This window comes from Physcomitrium patens, chromosome 5 (genome assembly GCF_059467195.1).
Source record: "Physcomitrium patens ecotype Gransden chromosome 5, ASM5946719v1, whole genome shotgun sequence".
Lineage (NCBI taxonomy): Eukaryota > Viridiplantae > Streptophyta > Bryopsida > Funariales > Funariaceae > Physcomitrium > Physcomitrium patens.
In genome coordinates, this window is record NC_143414.1 from 1,441,837 (window position 1) to 1,455,700 (window position 13,864).

A 13,864-nucleotide genomic window follows, 5' to 3' on the forward strand; every position below is an offset into this window, starting at 1 on the left:
TGTATTGGCCTTTGGTTCTTTGAAACTTATGCCTTTGACATGTAAATATAAGTAGATTGAATTTTACAGCCTAGGCAAAAACAAATTCTATCATGCTTTTAACCTACAACTAATGATTAGTAACCTTTCATTATTAATGTTTTTTTCTAAAATGCACAATATTAATTAATAGACAAGGAAGGAAGACATTCTACTTATAAAGAAAAAAAAATATTAAATTTTATAATTAATAAAAATTAAATTTAAAACATAAATTATAAATAATTGTTATTATTTTATAATGTACTAAAAAAAACTTTAATTTTTGTATTTTCATATTTTTTTTTCTTTTTATACAAAGTCCTTAACATACAAAATTTGATTCTTATAACTTATATTTGAATTAGTACCACTATGTATTGTAATATTATTCATAGTAGTGTATTCTTTATTATCACATTTATAAATAAAATATTCTAAAGAAATATTCTAAATTATTTCATATTTAATATTTTTTTTGTTCCATAAATTAACTTGTAATCCTTGAGGATTTCAAAAGAGTTCTTTTACTATGGCAATAAAATGTTTAACTTTCATTTATATAAATGTGATATAGGGCTACATCTTAACTTTTTCATTATTGTACCTAAGATATTTTTATGAGACCTAATTAAAGTAAAAGAAAGAAGAAATAAATCATTTATAAGAGAATATTACTTATAAATAAAAATATTTTCTTACTTTTGTTTATAGTGTAGCATTTGTAGAATATTGCTGATGCTACTATTATTTTTGCTATTGCCACCACAATGTACTGCCCACTTGATGAAATTCTTTCGTTTTTTTATTCTAAATAAATAAAATAAATAAATAAATATTAATATTATCAATATGTTTTCTCCTTTTAAAAATTATACAGAAAATAAATTTAATTTTAATAAAAAAATAATTAAGAAATTAATAAGAATGAGTTGTGATGGCACTAGCAGCATCCTATTTAAAAGCAACTAAATATCTTAGATGGCTCATAAAAACCTTATATGATTTCAAAGAATTTATCCAATATCATTACAAACTGTTATGATTGTCAGAGACCATAAGTGGATGACATATGTGAAGGTTGGTACAATCACTGAATTGAACTATGTTTACACTCTAAAATCAAATCTTATGATGCATATTTTCTATTTGCAACACCCACAATTGAAAATCCATAAGCAACCCATGCAAGGGCCACACAACATAGATGCTTTGTAATGAAACTCTGACTCTACTCATGTCAAAAAAATAAATAAATAAATAACAAACAAACAAACAAACAAACAAGCAAGCAAGGTCAAACAAGAAAGGTCAAAAGATTGCTTTGAGACAACCTATTTCCTCCCCTAACCATATATATATATATATATATATCCTTCGAAAAATTCATTCTTAGATACATTCTTCTCCTGTAATGCCCGCTCTTGTATTGAATCTTGCTAAAAGTTTCTCTTAAACAATCAGCTGGAGGAATCATTCCAATTGTGGACAACATGCCAACAAAGGTTTGTCTATTGAGCACAACAATAATAGACCAGATTGGTAGCACAACAAAAATCTGTTCCCGTGATCACGTAATGCTTACTTCCGCAACACACTGCACATCTAAGCACACCGGTACAATGTACAAATGCATGCGTAGGGAAGTCACAAAGTGCATAATACTCCTGCTCTGACTGGCTCCTGCGTATAACAGTAAATTGAAATGCCCAAACAAATGAGCATACCTTATAATACATGTTCCAATCCGTCCTACATGTGAAGAGATGACTACTCCTATCTGCGGCTACCAACTTCATTAACTTGTCGGACACCAGTCCCGTGTCTTCCGTGCACAATTCAGCACGGTGAACCATAACCCTCTGAAACTTCTCGCGGTGTACAACGCCAGGGAGTCGAGTCTCAACTCGGTACATGACCAATTAGTCTCCAAAACTGCCGGATCAGTGTGCTGGCACCCACTGACTACAATGCACTGTACAAATCTTTTTATGTCCCGATATCACACTCCGAGAACGCCACCGGTTTCATGGGATCCTACCTCATCTCCTCTAAATATCCACTTCTCCTACATCACACCAGCCCGCTTCGTACCACACTCTGAACAAAACTTCGATGTCTCCCGCACGTACGCCGACCCGCACTCGTCGCAATACTTGGAAGGACCTGTCGGCTGATGCTGAACCATGGCAAATGTATCAGGACGTAGCTTCCGCAACCGTCATCACACTATCCACCTCCTCTTCCTCATCCTAACAGAGCTGTCAACCAACTACGGCATGGAACACAATACCAAACCATCCAGCTCACTCGGTAATGACGAAAACAGAACACGAAACACATCCTTAACATTGGTTCCACTCCGTCGCAATCGTGAACGCTCCAAACCCACCTGAACGACTGCTACGTGCATTCCTGATGCATCCATATCACGTGCCACATGCGGAGGCGTATGCCCCGTCGGCTGTGAATGCTGTTGGTACTGAACATGTGCAGAGTGTTGATGCTGCTGATGATGATGCAGCTGATGTTGGTGCTGAAGCTGTTCAAATGCCCACAGTCACACCTGCTCAGTATCATGCTCTTCACCTTCTGAACAAACCAACCACAGCACTTCACTACCACCCACGCCCACTCATTCCCAGCGTGCTTCCACGTCACTCAACGTTGCTACATCACCAACCACGCCACGCCACGCCACGCTACTGCTGTTTCACCTTCCAGACTGCCCCGCAAAGACTCCTCCATCAATCACGAATGCAAATACCGCACGCATCCATCACACCCCAACTCCAACCCGTCATCCTTAGTCCTACCACTCACCACGTGCGCCGGTAAGCCCCCAGGATCCCTACCCGGATAACCCTGACACTCCATCCCATGGCTTTCGAATCCCTGCCACAACATCACACAACCTTCACCAACAACTCCAATTCTACCCCGCCCACTTTTCCTCCAACATTCATTCTATATGCTCATCAACTCCGCTCCAAACACCTTCAAAACCACATCCCATGTCCTTCTCGCAACTCCCATTATCCACCCTCACACTGCCGCATCAATACTACCTGCCTCAGGGTCAGTTGGCTGCTGTTACCTGCTGACGCAGGATGGGAGGCGACAAACTCGTCGCAGCCTCACTACCTGCATAAGGCTGCACGACACATCCACCACCGACTCTGTGTAAGGATACAACACTCTCCCTCCAAAACAAAAAAAACCATGCACACACTCCTCCATCCCAACAACACCTACCACATCCGTCATACCTCGCACATCCTGGCATCGCTTGCAACAAAACACTACCCTACAACACATTGCACAGGCCTCTCAGACTCGCATCAACCCCAACTACCTGTAGCATTACCATCGACGCCAAACTGTGTTGAGGGGCGCGACGGTGCTTCACCCTGGCTGCGAAAAACTTATAGTCCGACTCGTAAATCTGTGCTTCGTGTCTTCCGGTCAGTCTCTTGAACCTGCAGCCGTGCCACTTCCAAGCATTCAGTTCAATCTACTGGAACACAGACTCCTCATCACCGTGGACATGTGCACGTTCAACGACAGTTGTGATGCGTCGCACACAACGGACAGGAACCCCGAACGTGTACAGTCCAGGGCATCTCACACAGAAGTACGCTGTTGCATAAGTAACGCTCACCATTCCGCATCCTCTGGGGATAAGTTAGGTCTCTCCACCAACTCCAAGCCATGCACTACAACAAAACGCACGCGCTTCTCCTCGCCAGTAACTAGTTGAGGAAACTTTATGCGGGCTTCTAATGCGGATGCCACCTCACGCCTCTTAAAAGTCATCGTCGCTCCTACAACCATACCGAAGAAGACATCAGTAGCTTGCTCAGATTACTAGATCTTATTTAGAGTGGAATTCTGGACGTTAACTACCCACCCTGCAACGTCAAGTCCAAAAAGTCAAGGTTATCAACCAGCACACGAGCGACTGAGTTAGAGGCCTGGGGTGATGTCAACAAGTCTACGGCTAAGCAAACAGTAGAGTGGAAAATCATACCGACGGCACCATTTCCAACTCTACATGTATTTGGGGATGTAGGGAAGCAGTTCGATGCATGCATTGACTCCTCGGACTCTGTATCATACAGGGTCAAATTAGAGAAAAGGCATCAAATCAAGGAGGGATGATGCAGCTAGCGATTCGTGAATATAGAGCCACCTTCAAGCTATCAGGGTGCTACACTAAAGTATCCAACTATCCGCGTTTACGCGCCCCCTATGTCGGCGAGGAATATGAGTACGCTAACACGACCTCCGGATGTGGTTCTGATTTATAGTGCTGGCTCTGCACAAAAATGTTACATTCCTGAGGTTTCTATCGGCTCTTCGGAAGGCGATAAAAGACTCTAAGTGAGATCTAAGAGAACCTTGCGCTACCAAAACATTTTGCAAGTTGCTTGTCTCAAGCAACCGAAGAAACAGAAACCTTAGTGAGAAAGTGTTGACGGCCCACCCAGGTTCGGGTGAGGTGGTTTGGAATCAGGGAAGGAGCAGCGGCGACGGTTCAAATAGTAGAAATCCAAGCAATGTCTGCTAGTTATAGCGGATAATAGACATGATACAGGGCCTCTCCTTTAACTGCCAATAAATCTCAAGAATGTAGACGGGAAGAAAAAGTGCAAATGGTAAAGCAGTGGATTCGACGCTAAGCAAAAATTTACCGAGGATTCCAATGGTTGCCACCCAAAACGCCTTAGCTACGACGACTTAGAACTAGACTGGCAAAAAGCACCTTTAACATTCAACTAGAATTCTTATCCAACAAGATTCATGCATTCTCGCATATAAATTCAACAATTTTCCAAAATTTTGACTGAATGGGTCAGATGATCTAAGGCAAATTGATAAGAGAGCAGCAGCAAAATACATAAAGCGCATATAGCTGTGCGGCTGAGGGCATACCTGATTTGGGAAACTTCTTCACGAGTCTTCTGTATAGTCCACCAGCGGCTTCGAGAGCCACTCCAAAACTCTTCTCCTGAAGACCGTCAACGGTTGCCAATCGCTGGTTTATTTCCCGAATTAAAGTTTCGTACAGATTGGCAACAAAGGTCAAAGGCAACAAGTACCGAGGGTCTCCTTCGTATTGAACATCCCTCGATTTTCGCTTCTTTGACTTATCCTTTCCGTTCGGGCTGTAAGAGTTTCCTTCAGGTGCCTCCGCGGCCGGAATAACATGACACCTTATGAAGGAGTCAATAATCAGCTGCAAGAAGAAAGCTCTTGTTGATTCGATGGGAAGGACGTCTGCTCATAGGAACTAAACGTGTTAATGCATTGAATAGAGATACTAAACCCAAAATGTAATAAGCCACATGTTGCGTGAGCAATAAATGGAGAGTTGATTCATTTCATTGGATTAATATGTAATCTCGCTGTCAGAAGAATCGCTAACATAACTTACGATATAAAAGTCAAAATGAACAGTTTATTGCGCCTAACCTATCATTTCACATTTCAACTTATGCAATCCAAATTAGATTATGAGCATCATGCAGACTGAGACATGCAGCATTGCATAAGATGAGGACGAGACGAGAATACCATTCGATGTCAGCACACCATAAGGTGTACGAGATTCACCATTATCCATGGTGATGGAGTTATCATGATTATGCCCGTCCACTCTTTGCAGCGGAAGGTTTCCATAGTTCTGTGGTCCACAGTCCTGTAGTTCACCTTAACAATAAAATTACCGAATTCTGACTTCGTACTGCAGCAGCTCTTAGCGACTGAAAAATGCAGACAGTAAAGACACCAGTCTTATAGATGCATACACATGAGTGGTGTGCACCCTGCATGATTTTGATATCAACTCCGAAAATCTACGAAGATTTGAGAAGCAACGTACCCCGTTCGACGTAGAATCATCGTCGTTGTCCAGTTCATCACCAGTAGGTGCATCCCTGTCCGTGTCTGTTATCCCATCAATCTCAGGGTTCCTGGAATCAATCGTGTTCAGGTCGTGAAGCGCGTTCCCCACTGTAGTGTCCCCGTTCAAGTTATAGTGACCCTGAGGGCCCAACTTCATCTTTTCTAGGGTTTCTCGCCGTTAGCTACATAACAACGTCAAACACCAGTACTCGGTAGATGGATCTCCCGAATCATCACTCTACTCAGCATTGTGTTTCCCCACAGCTTTCCTCGTCAAACCAAACACGAAATCTGCTCGAGTTCATATTTCTCTGTGTCTCCAAGAGAGAATCGCAATTCAAAATCTCCGCCCCGAAGAATGCTGAAATTCAAACAGTCAGGAACCTAGCTTGGATGTTTAATCAACCTGGAAAAAACAGCCCAGAGCTGCTGCACTTACCGATATCGGCAGCCAATAGCGACAACGCAGGGCTACGTCCGCAGAATAATTTAGACGCGCAACGAGCGTGCAAGCGAGCGAGCGATGTCGCGCCTTACACTTCGAACCTGGTGAAAGACCATAACGAACTCGTCAACACCACACTCGTTTGGCAGTGTTCGGTAGATACCCGGTGAGAACCCAGTTCGACTGGGCATATCAGTTTCTCATCCGTTCCTCCCCCAGTCCTCATCTTGTGAGATGGATGTATATTGTATTGTAACCGTGGTGCTTCACAACCATGAGGCTTAAAGCACGGGATTTTTTCATGTTTGAATTTTGCTCAACAATATATATATTTTTTATGAAACAAATCACACCAGTTTACACAAGTGCAAATTTGGTCTCAGATCCTAGAAAAATGTGGATAATTTTTTTTCTCTCTTAGAAAAGTTCATATTTTGTGCAATAAAACAGATATATATATATATATATATGACATTTATGTATATTTATATATATATATCTATGACATTTAGTATATATATATATATATATATATAAATATACTAAATGTCATAGATGTGGTCAGTAATTTCAGAGATTTTTAAGAGACCACATCAATTTATTTTTGATGTAAATGGTAATTACTTGGTGTAGCCTACTCTTTCTCCAATTATATTAAGCAACAATAAACTATGGGTATATTGAAATATATTTTTTGTTTAAAAAAGAAGTCTTTACAATTGCATGTTTTGAAATCAACTTTTAAGACCACATTATTCTTTTTTTTTTTTCTTCAAGTTTTGTAACATAAAGAAATGTGGAACTTAAAAACTTGTAAACCTATGTTTCTCCAAGTTGAAATCTGAATGTTTAGGGAAAAGTATATATATATATATATATATAATAATACTGTACCAAGATAGAATATAGAAGAAAGTAGACTTTGATAAGTTTATTAACTGTACAAAAGTAAAATTAATTTAAATTACATTGAAAATGTGATTAATTTAAATGATCCAGCCTTTTAACTCATTTATAAGGAATGGAGATAGTTGGAGTTTTTATTTATACAGAAATAACTAATTTATTTATGCAAATGACTAATTCATGATAAAATGATAATTTAACCCTATCTAATGAACTTTTTATAAAACTAGGTTAAAAATTGATGCATATATTTTAAAATTTGAAGGTCTGAATTCTCTTTTTAAAATCGTCTTTTGATTAGAATTATTTTATAAATTATTTGTTTCTTTGAATGATAGCCTATGAAATTAACATGTATTTTAAAAAATTACTACATTAAATACTCTTCAAGTTGCACTTTAAAATAATGTCCATGCAAGGAAAATAGATTGGTTTTTTTTTATAATACATTTCTCAACAATAAACTCATTCAAATTTATATGTATACACACAAGTGGAAACCCATGCTATTGGACACTGCAATCTCTTTGGCACATCCATCTATTTTCTTGTTTATCCATGTTTCTTTGTTCCCATATTCCCTCTTTTTCAATTTCTCATGTTTCTATGTTCTCTAATTCCTATATTCCCTAGTTTCTTTATTATATGGTTCCTTAGTTCTCTTGCTCCCTAGTTTCCACGCTCTATGCACTTCCCACATTGTCTTCTTCAAGGGCAATCAAAAGGCTGCTTTGTCTCTTTGTGTTCTACCCAAGTTGTCTTATATAATAGATATAATGGAAAATATCTTCTTTGTCTTACTGAAGATTAAATTAGGGTTATTAATTTTTATTGATTATTTTCATTAAATAACTTATTATTCAATTTTATATTTATTTTTGTAATATTAAGTATATATTAATTGACAAATTAACATTGATAAATTATCATTGATCTTACTCTTTTTTTAAAAAAAAAAAATATTGTAAACAAAAATTTATTGAGATAATTAAAAGTTTTAACTTTTTATTTTATCAAAAACAATTCTCACATGTGCATGACAAATTTTAGTCCTAGTCTTTGCACAACATGTCTTAACTATGCATAAGTACTTTGAGCAAAATATTGTATTAATCTGTAGAAGATTTATTTAAAATATTTATAACAAAATTATTACTATTATTAAATCTCAAATTATATATATGTAAGAGTATATTTGATTCTATATAAAATATTGGGCACTACTTAATTTAAAGTTGGTTAAATTTTAAAATAAGCAGATATAAATTTTCACATATACAATGACTTTAAAAAAGATGGTATAAAAGTATATGATAACTTTTACTTTTCAGAAGGAAAAAAAGAAAAGAAACTATAACAAACATAATTATGTTAGTTTTTACAAAACAAATATATATTATTGTAGAATCAATAGTATCTGCATTATTACAATTTATGTCACATTATTTGCAAAGTTTAAATACATATATATTTTTAATCAATACACAAAAGTACTAAACTAAAATGGAATCAATTATGCATTTACAACCAACAAATGAATGATCATGTGCAAGTGTAGGATTGATTTAGAAGTTAAAAATATATTAATATGTATAGATTATTTTTATTGTAAAAAAAAAGTTATTTCAAATAAAACCTAAATTTAAATGTGAATGAATATGTAATGTTGGATTCGTTGATGTGTAGTGATTGGATTCGGTGGTTTTAATAAAGATTACATGTATTTTATTAAAATAATATATTTACACCAATATACCAACATATGTTTGAATAATTACATAGTCAAAATTTTCATGTCATCACAAATTATGCCTAACTATCAAAATATTTCGTACAACATTCTAAAATTTCTTACTCTTATTCTAAAAAAGAATATCAATTTGAAATTAGAATTATGAAAACACCCAAGTTCCATAATTATAAAATCATTGATGAATTACACATATTGAGTTTAATAAAAAATGAATTCCATATTTATTTTTGAATGAAATAACACTAAGTTTTTTGCACAATTACAATACCTTGAAAAGCTTAGTTCAAATGAAATTGTTATATTATGTATTACTAAAAATTGTTGTCATAAAAACATTTCAATGGAAATATATTTTTCCAAAAATCAATTACTTTAGAGTACATACTCCATTTTGTATGTCTAATTGTCTTGATATGAATCAATGCAGCATATGGCTGTTGAATGTGTAGGGGTCCCACACACCCACTGCTCCGATATGCACCCATCGCATCATCTGAGCACTGCCTTACAGACACCATGAACAATGTCCACCTCACTTGCATTACACCCACTAAAAATTATCCACTTAACTTACTTTGTAGCCACTACAAATTATCCACTTAACCTGCCTAGTGGACACTATCTGAAAAATATGAGCTTAACCAGCTGTACAGGCACAATGAAAAGCATGCACTTAATATTGAGTTTATTGAGAATAGCAGAATCGGCGTGACAAACCAACTAGCTCAAGTCAATCCATTTGTACAATTGAAGAAATGCACTTTGCAGATTCAATGTACTCGTAGCTACCAGATGCAAACGAAATGCCGCTCAAGGATTCCACTGTGTTCATGTTCCAATAGGAAATATCAGCATAGAACCCCGTGCCATTGCAGATCGCACGATGTGCTTGTTTCACAGCCTCCTTTCCAATGTTACCAGAGTCTCGGACATAAATTAATTACGGCTTTTTTCATTCCTCTATACATGATTTACCTCTCACGTCAAAAAGTTATGACTGTTAATTCAGCTGACGCACTGCGAGTGGGATGTACATACAAGATACAAAACCTGCACAGATGACTACCTTACTTCGAACTTGGTTCTGGTACTCGCATGCTGGTGTAACGGGAGATTTCTTGCGCAACGATCTCCCGCATCAGCCCCATGTCCAACCGTGAGCTCGACCTGCAATCTTTCTCCACAGCCAAGAAGCTCTCTGTGACTTGCTTTACCTGCCCTTGCAGCATTGGCACCACAATCTCAGCCACAGCAGCATGGATCGCTGACGAGAGGAGCTGCGATGTGGCGCTAGTATAGTTCAATGTAGCAAAATTGGCCTGCATTGTTGCTACCGTTGGTGCGACCGCGGCAAATCCATCCTCGCCGAACTCCACATAGTCTGGTCCCATCAAGGGACCTTTCGGGGAAATCGACGTTTCAGCCGGCCGCCCACTGGGTTGAGGTGGGCAACACCCGCGACCGCAATTGCTTGGGGCCTCAGGCATGCTCCAGTTCCAGAACGGAGGCATGAAGGACGAGACAGTGGTGGGGTTCAAAGCGCCACCGTCGCCATGCGAGGACAGAGAGACAGATGGAGAGCCAGGCTCTACAAAACTCATATTCGCCCCCACTTTCCTGTACCAGGAGAAAGCGCTCGGGCGAGGTACGGGCCGGATGGGTTTACCCTCCGGCGATTTGGCAGAAGCTGAAGCCGGCACATCATGCTGGCTATCTCGTTCCAACTGATTAGAACGGAGGTGCGATCTACCGTCCATGATGATCTCCCCGGCTACCGTCTTCTCCGAAGTATGTGGCGGCCACGAATGTGGGGTGTCAGAGGAAACTGCGAAATCATCACCGTCATAGTCGCGGCCTGAGTCGTCACCCATATCGTTGTCGTTGTCGCGGCCTGGAGGAGTGCGCTCCGTGTCGCTGCCGTCCTCTTTCCCCTTTTCCGACCCATCCGACGAGCCCTCCTTGCGACCCCGGTCGTCACCCATGTGCTTCCGCCGAAGCGTCGAGTTCCAATGATTTTTGATAGCGTTGTCTGTCCGGCCGGGCAACATCCGAGCTATGGATGCCCATTTGTTGCCGTGAATCGCATGCGCTGCCACTATTGCACGATCTTCCTCCTCTGTTATCAATTCAAAAATGAAATCAAACTCACATCTTTACACATACTAGCAAGTTTACCGTCATTTACACCGTATGCTCTGCAACGTTCTAGACATTGTACGATACAATTTCCAACACATCAGTGACACCATGTGAAGATTACTAAGGATTACCAACACTAAAGAATTCGACCTCAATACAATCTGGTGAGGGGTTGCAGAGGAAGAATGACATCGGGTATGATGAAAGGAGACCAGTAGCGACAACGAAAAGAAATTGCACCTGTGAAGGGTTTGCGCTTGACGCCAGGATTAAGCTGGTTGCACCAGCGCAGACGGCACGACTTCCCGGACCGGCCAGGGATGCCACGCGCAATCAGACTCCAGTTCCTCGCTCCGAATTTCTCCACGAGCCGGTTCAGCACAACGTCTTCCTCAGGCGACCACGGTCCCTTGATGCGGTCGTCGGTACCCGCCCCGCCTGCGGCTCCTTTCAGGCGCGTGCCACCACCGGAGACTTCCGGCGAGACATCCATGATCCCTTCACCACCTTTCTACCCCCTCAGCTGCACTCCTACCTTCTCATCCCCGTTGCTCTCGACCAACAATCACCCTCTCTGCCATCGCCACAACAGTCCCCCCTCTTTCAATACACCAGGCCGGCTTAAGAGCATTGCTCACCTCTTAACTAAACTCCATCAAAACCAGAAAATGACAAATCACTCTACCTTGGGATTGCTAAATCAGTCGTCTCGGGCAAGAAATGGTCACCCTCAAAACACGAAGTGCTGAAAAAACAGGGAATGCCAACAGCTTCAGGACAAAAATCACCCCAGCCGATCTTGACGACGTAATATGCATTCGTCCAACACGGGGCGAAGAACCTGCATCATTGACAGACCCTCCGACACCGATGACCTCCAAACACGAACACTCTTGGAAACCTCCAGGAGCACACGCCCGAAGCTCCAAAACCGAGAGTTGGGCCGGGCTATTGCGGGGAGGCGAAGCGGAAAGGTGACAATTTGAGAGGTGGGGAAGGCGAACAATGGCGATGGGGACGCAAAAAGAGTTCGCAAGGGGAAACCCGTTGCGAGACGGTGGGGGAGGAGAGGAGAAAGAGAGACAGAGAGAGAGGGCACTGCGCTGCACGAGTGTGACCAACCCGGGGGGGGGGGGGGGGGGGGTAGCTGGTTGGGTTCCAGGCCCGGGATGGAAGGGGTCAGGGAGCCAGGACAGGTCTGGGTTTAAATTAAGCTAACCTCTCGCTCCCTCTCGTACTCTCTGTGTCGCTAGCGTTACGAAATTCTACTGCCTCTAGCACCGCTGAGTCATCTTATCTGTCGTTTTTTGTGTCTGTGGAGTCCTCCGTTGGGGATGCATCGATGTTGCCACCTGAAAGTCCAACCACCCCCTTGCGCGACGATCTCCACCTCGGCGACCAACACCCCTTCATCCATCGCAAACACGACGACGACGACGGGCCTTCGTCTCGGAAGCAGCGACGTCGCTGCGACCCGCACCCCCGCTATCGCCATCGCCTTTCTCGATCTTACCACGGCAATACCACTCAATCTTTCACTCCTCTCGCATAATCTAGCCAGAATCCTTTTCCGATTCTGGAATGGTCCAGGTTTTGAGGCATTGATCATGAAGTTGGGTGGAGGGAGCTTGGATTTTCTGAACACTCCATGCATTTTCATGAAACCCTAACCCTAAAAATTGCCATCACTCAAAGAAATGACGCGATTTTTTAAACTCTTTCTTGTCATACCTCCGCGCTTGAGCTTTAGTGTTTACCAAAAATAAATGAATAAAGAAAAACCCACAGAATGGCATTATTTTTGCACTGTTCCTGTTGCTTTTCACAAAACTCGATACAATAACAATTCAAACCGTAGTAATCGTAGCAATTGTATCAATATTTTACCACAAAGCCTTGTTTATTTAATCACTTTCACATGTTTCAAGTGCTTTCATCTTTTACTGATCGAAGAGACTTATCATGACTTATGCAATAATTTCTAAAACCATCTTTGAAGGCACCTTTAAGGTGGACTTTAAGCAAATATTTATATTGATACATCTTATAATAAAATTATTTTTTGAACTTTAAGTCACTATTGTATGTTGCAATGATTTCATTCCATTTTGATGATTTTCGCTCACAAGTTCATCCATCATTAGGACTAGAAGGATATTGCAAAGCGCAGTACACATTTCTATTGTTATTTAAAAAATTTATGCTATTTTCAATATTTTACATTCGAGAAAAAATATTAGATTTTATGATATGCTACAGCACGAAATGATGTCTCAACATTCAGATAATTGTTTCAAACCAGTGAACTGTTGGTGTAACTCTAACAACTATATTAAACTGTGTTATTCTAAATGAATGAATACTGATATGTAGCCTTACAGGATAGCAATGATTTTGCACAATTGAAACAAAAAAATAAAATAAAATAAACTTTAACAATTCTATAATAGTGAGATTTTACATTGATTATTTAAAATTTTATTTTTTTATGTGATAACTTAGGAATTATTATATTTTTATTTATAACATTTAAGAATTAATATCCAAAAATTATTTATTTTAAGTGAAAGGCAGAAAAAAACTTGGTGTAGAGTTAAAATTAATTTTTGAGATGATTTCATGAATAAGGTTCATTAAACTATTTTGGTAAAAGATATCAAAATATATTAAAAAGGAATATAAAATTGTTTGCAATA

The 13,864-nt window shown here is 39.7% G+C and overlaps 2 protein-coding genes across 12 annotated transcripts; both read right to left on the minus strand.

Annotated features, from left to right (window-relative positions):
• Positions 1–1,699: 1,699 nt before the first annotated feature.
• Positions 1,700–6,495, minus strand: LOC112282915 (uncharacterized protein At2g02148). 11 transcript variants are annotated; one of them, XM_090250209.1, is made up of 11 exons: positions 6,365–6,495; positions 5,903–6,286; positions 5,596–5,719; positions 4,954–5,298; positions 4,049–4,126; positions 3,680–3,842; positions 3,374–3,497; positions 3,116–3,172; positions 2,842–2,913; positions 2,411–2,560; positions 1,700–2,197 (listed from the first exon to the last, which is right to left on the minus strand). In XM_090250209.1, the coding sequence occupies exons 2-11, from the start codon at positions 6,080–6,082 to the stop codon at positions 2,087–2,089; spliced, it is 1,404 nt and encodes a 467-aa protein (XP_090106335.1). In that variant the 5' UTR covers positions 6,083–6,286; positions 6,365–6,495; the 3' UTR covers positions 1,700–2,086. The 11 variants fall into 11 exon arrangements, with proteins under 11 accessions (XP_090106335.1, XP_024376855.1, XP_090106336.1 ...); XM_024521087.3 differs by having other exon boundaries at positions 5,903–6,236; positions 6,365–6,476; XM_090250210.1 differs by lacking the exon at positions 4,049–4,126.
• Positions 6,496–9,697: 3,202 nt separating this feature from the next.
• LOC112282862 (transcription factor MYB1) lies at positions 9,698–11,992 on the minus strand. Its single transcript, XM_024520976.2, has 3 exons — positions 11,854–11,992; positions 11,409–11,742; positions 9,698–11,145 (listed from the first exon to the last, which is right to left on the minus strand). The coding sequence occupies exons 2-3, from the start codon at positions 11,659–11,661 to the stop codon at positions 10,097–10,099; spliced, it is 1,302 nt and encodes a 433-aa protein (XP_024376744.1). The 5' UTR covers positions 11,662–11,742; positions 11,854–11,992; the 3' UTR covers positions 9,698–10,096.
• Between the last annotated feature and the right edge of the window lie 1,872 nt (positions 11,993–13,864).

Excerpts from the sequence above, each read along its gene's own strand:
- LOC112282915 (XM_090250209.1), bottom strand. The coding sequence starts at position 6,082 with ATGAAGTTGGGCCCTCAGGGTCACTATAACTTGAACGGGGACACTACA. Across the intron at positions 5,299-5,595 it reads TGGTGTGCTGACATCGAATG|ACGTCCTTCCCATCGAATCA; the intron begins GTATTCTCGTCT and ends TCCTATGAGCAG. Across the intron at positions 3,173-3,373 it reads CGTCGATGGTAATGCTACAG|CCTTATGCAGGTAGTGAGGC; the intron begins GTAGTTGGGGTT and ends TGTGTCGTGCAG.
- LOC112282862 (XM_024520976.2), bottom strand. The coding sequence starts at position 11,661 with ATGGATGTCTCGCCGGAAGTCTCCGGTGGTGGCACGCGCCTGAAAGGA. Across the intron at positions 11,146-11,408 it reads CAAGCGCAAACCCTTCACAG|AGGAGGAAGATCGTGCAATA; the intron begins GTGCAATTTCTT and ends AATTGATAACAG.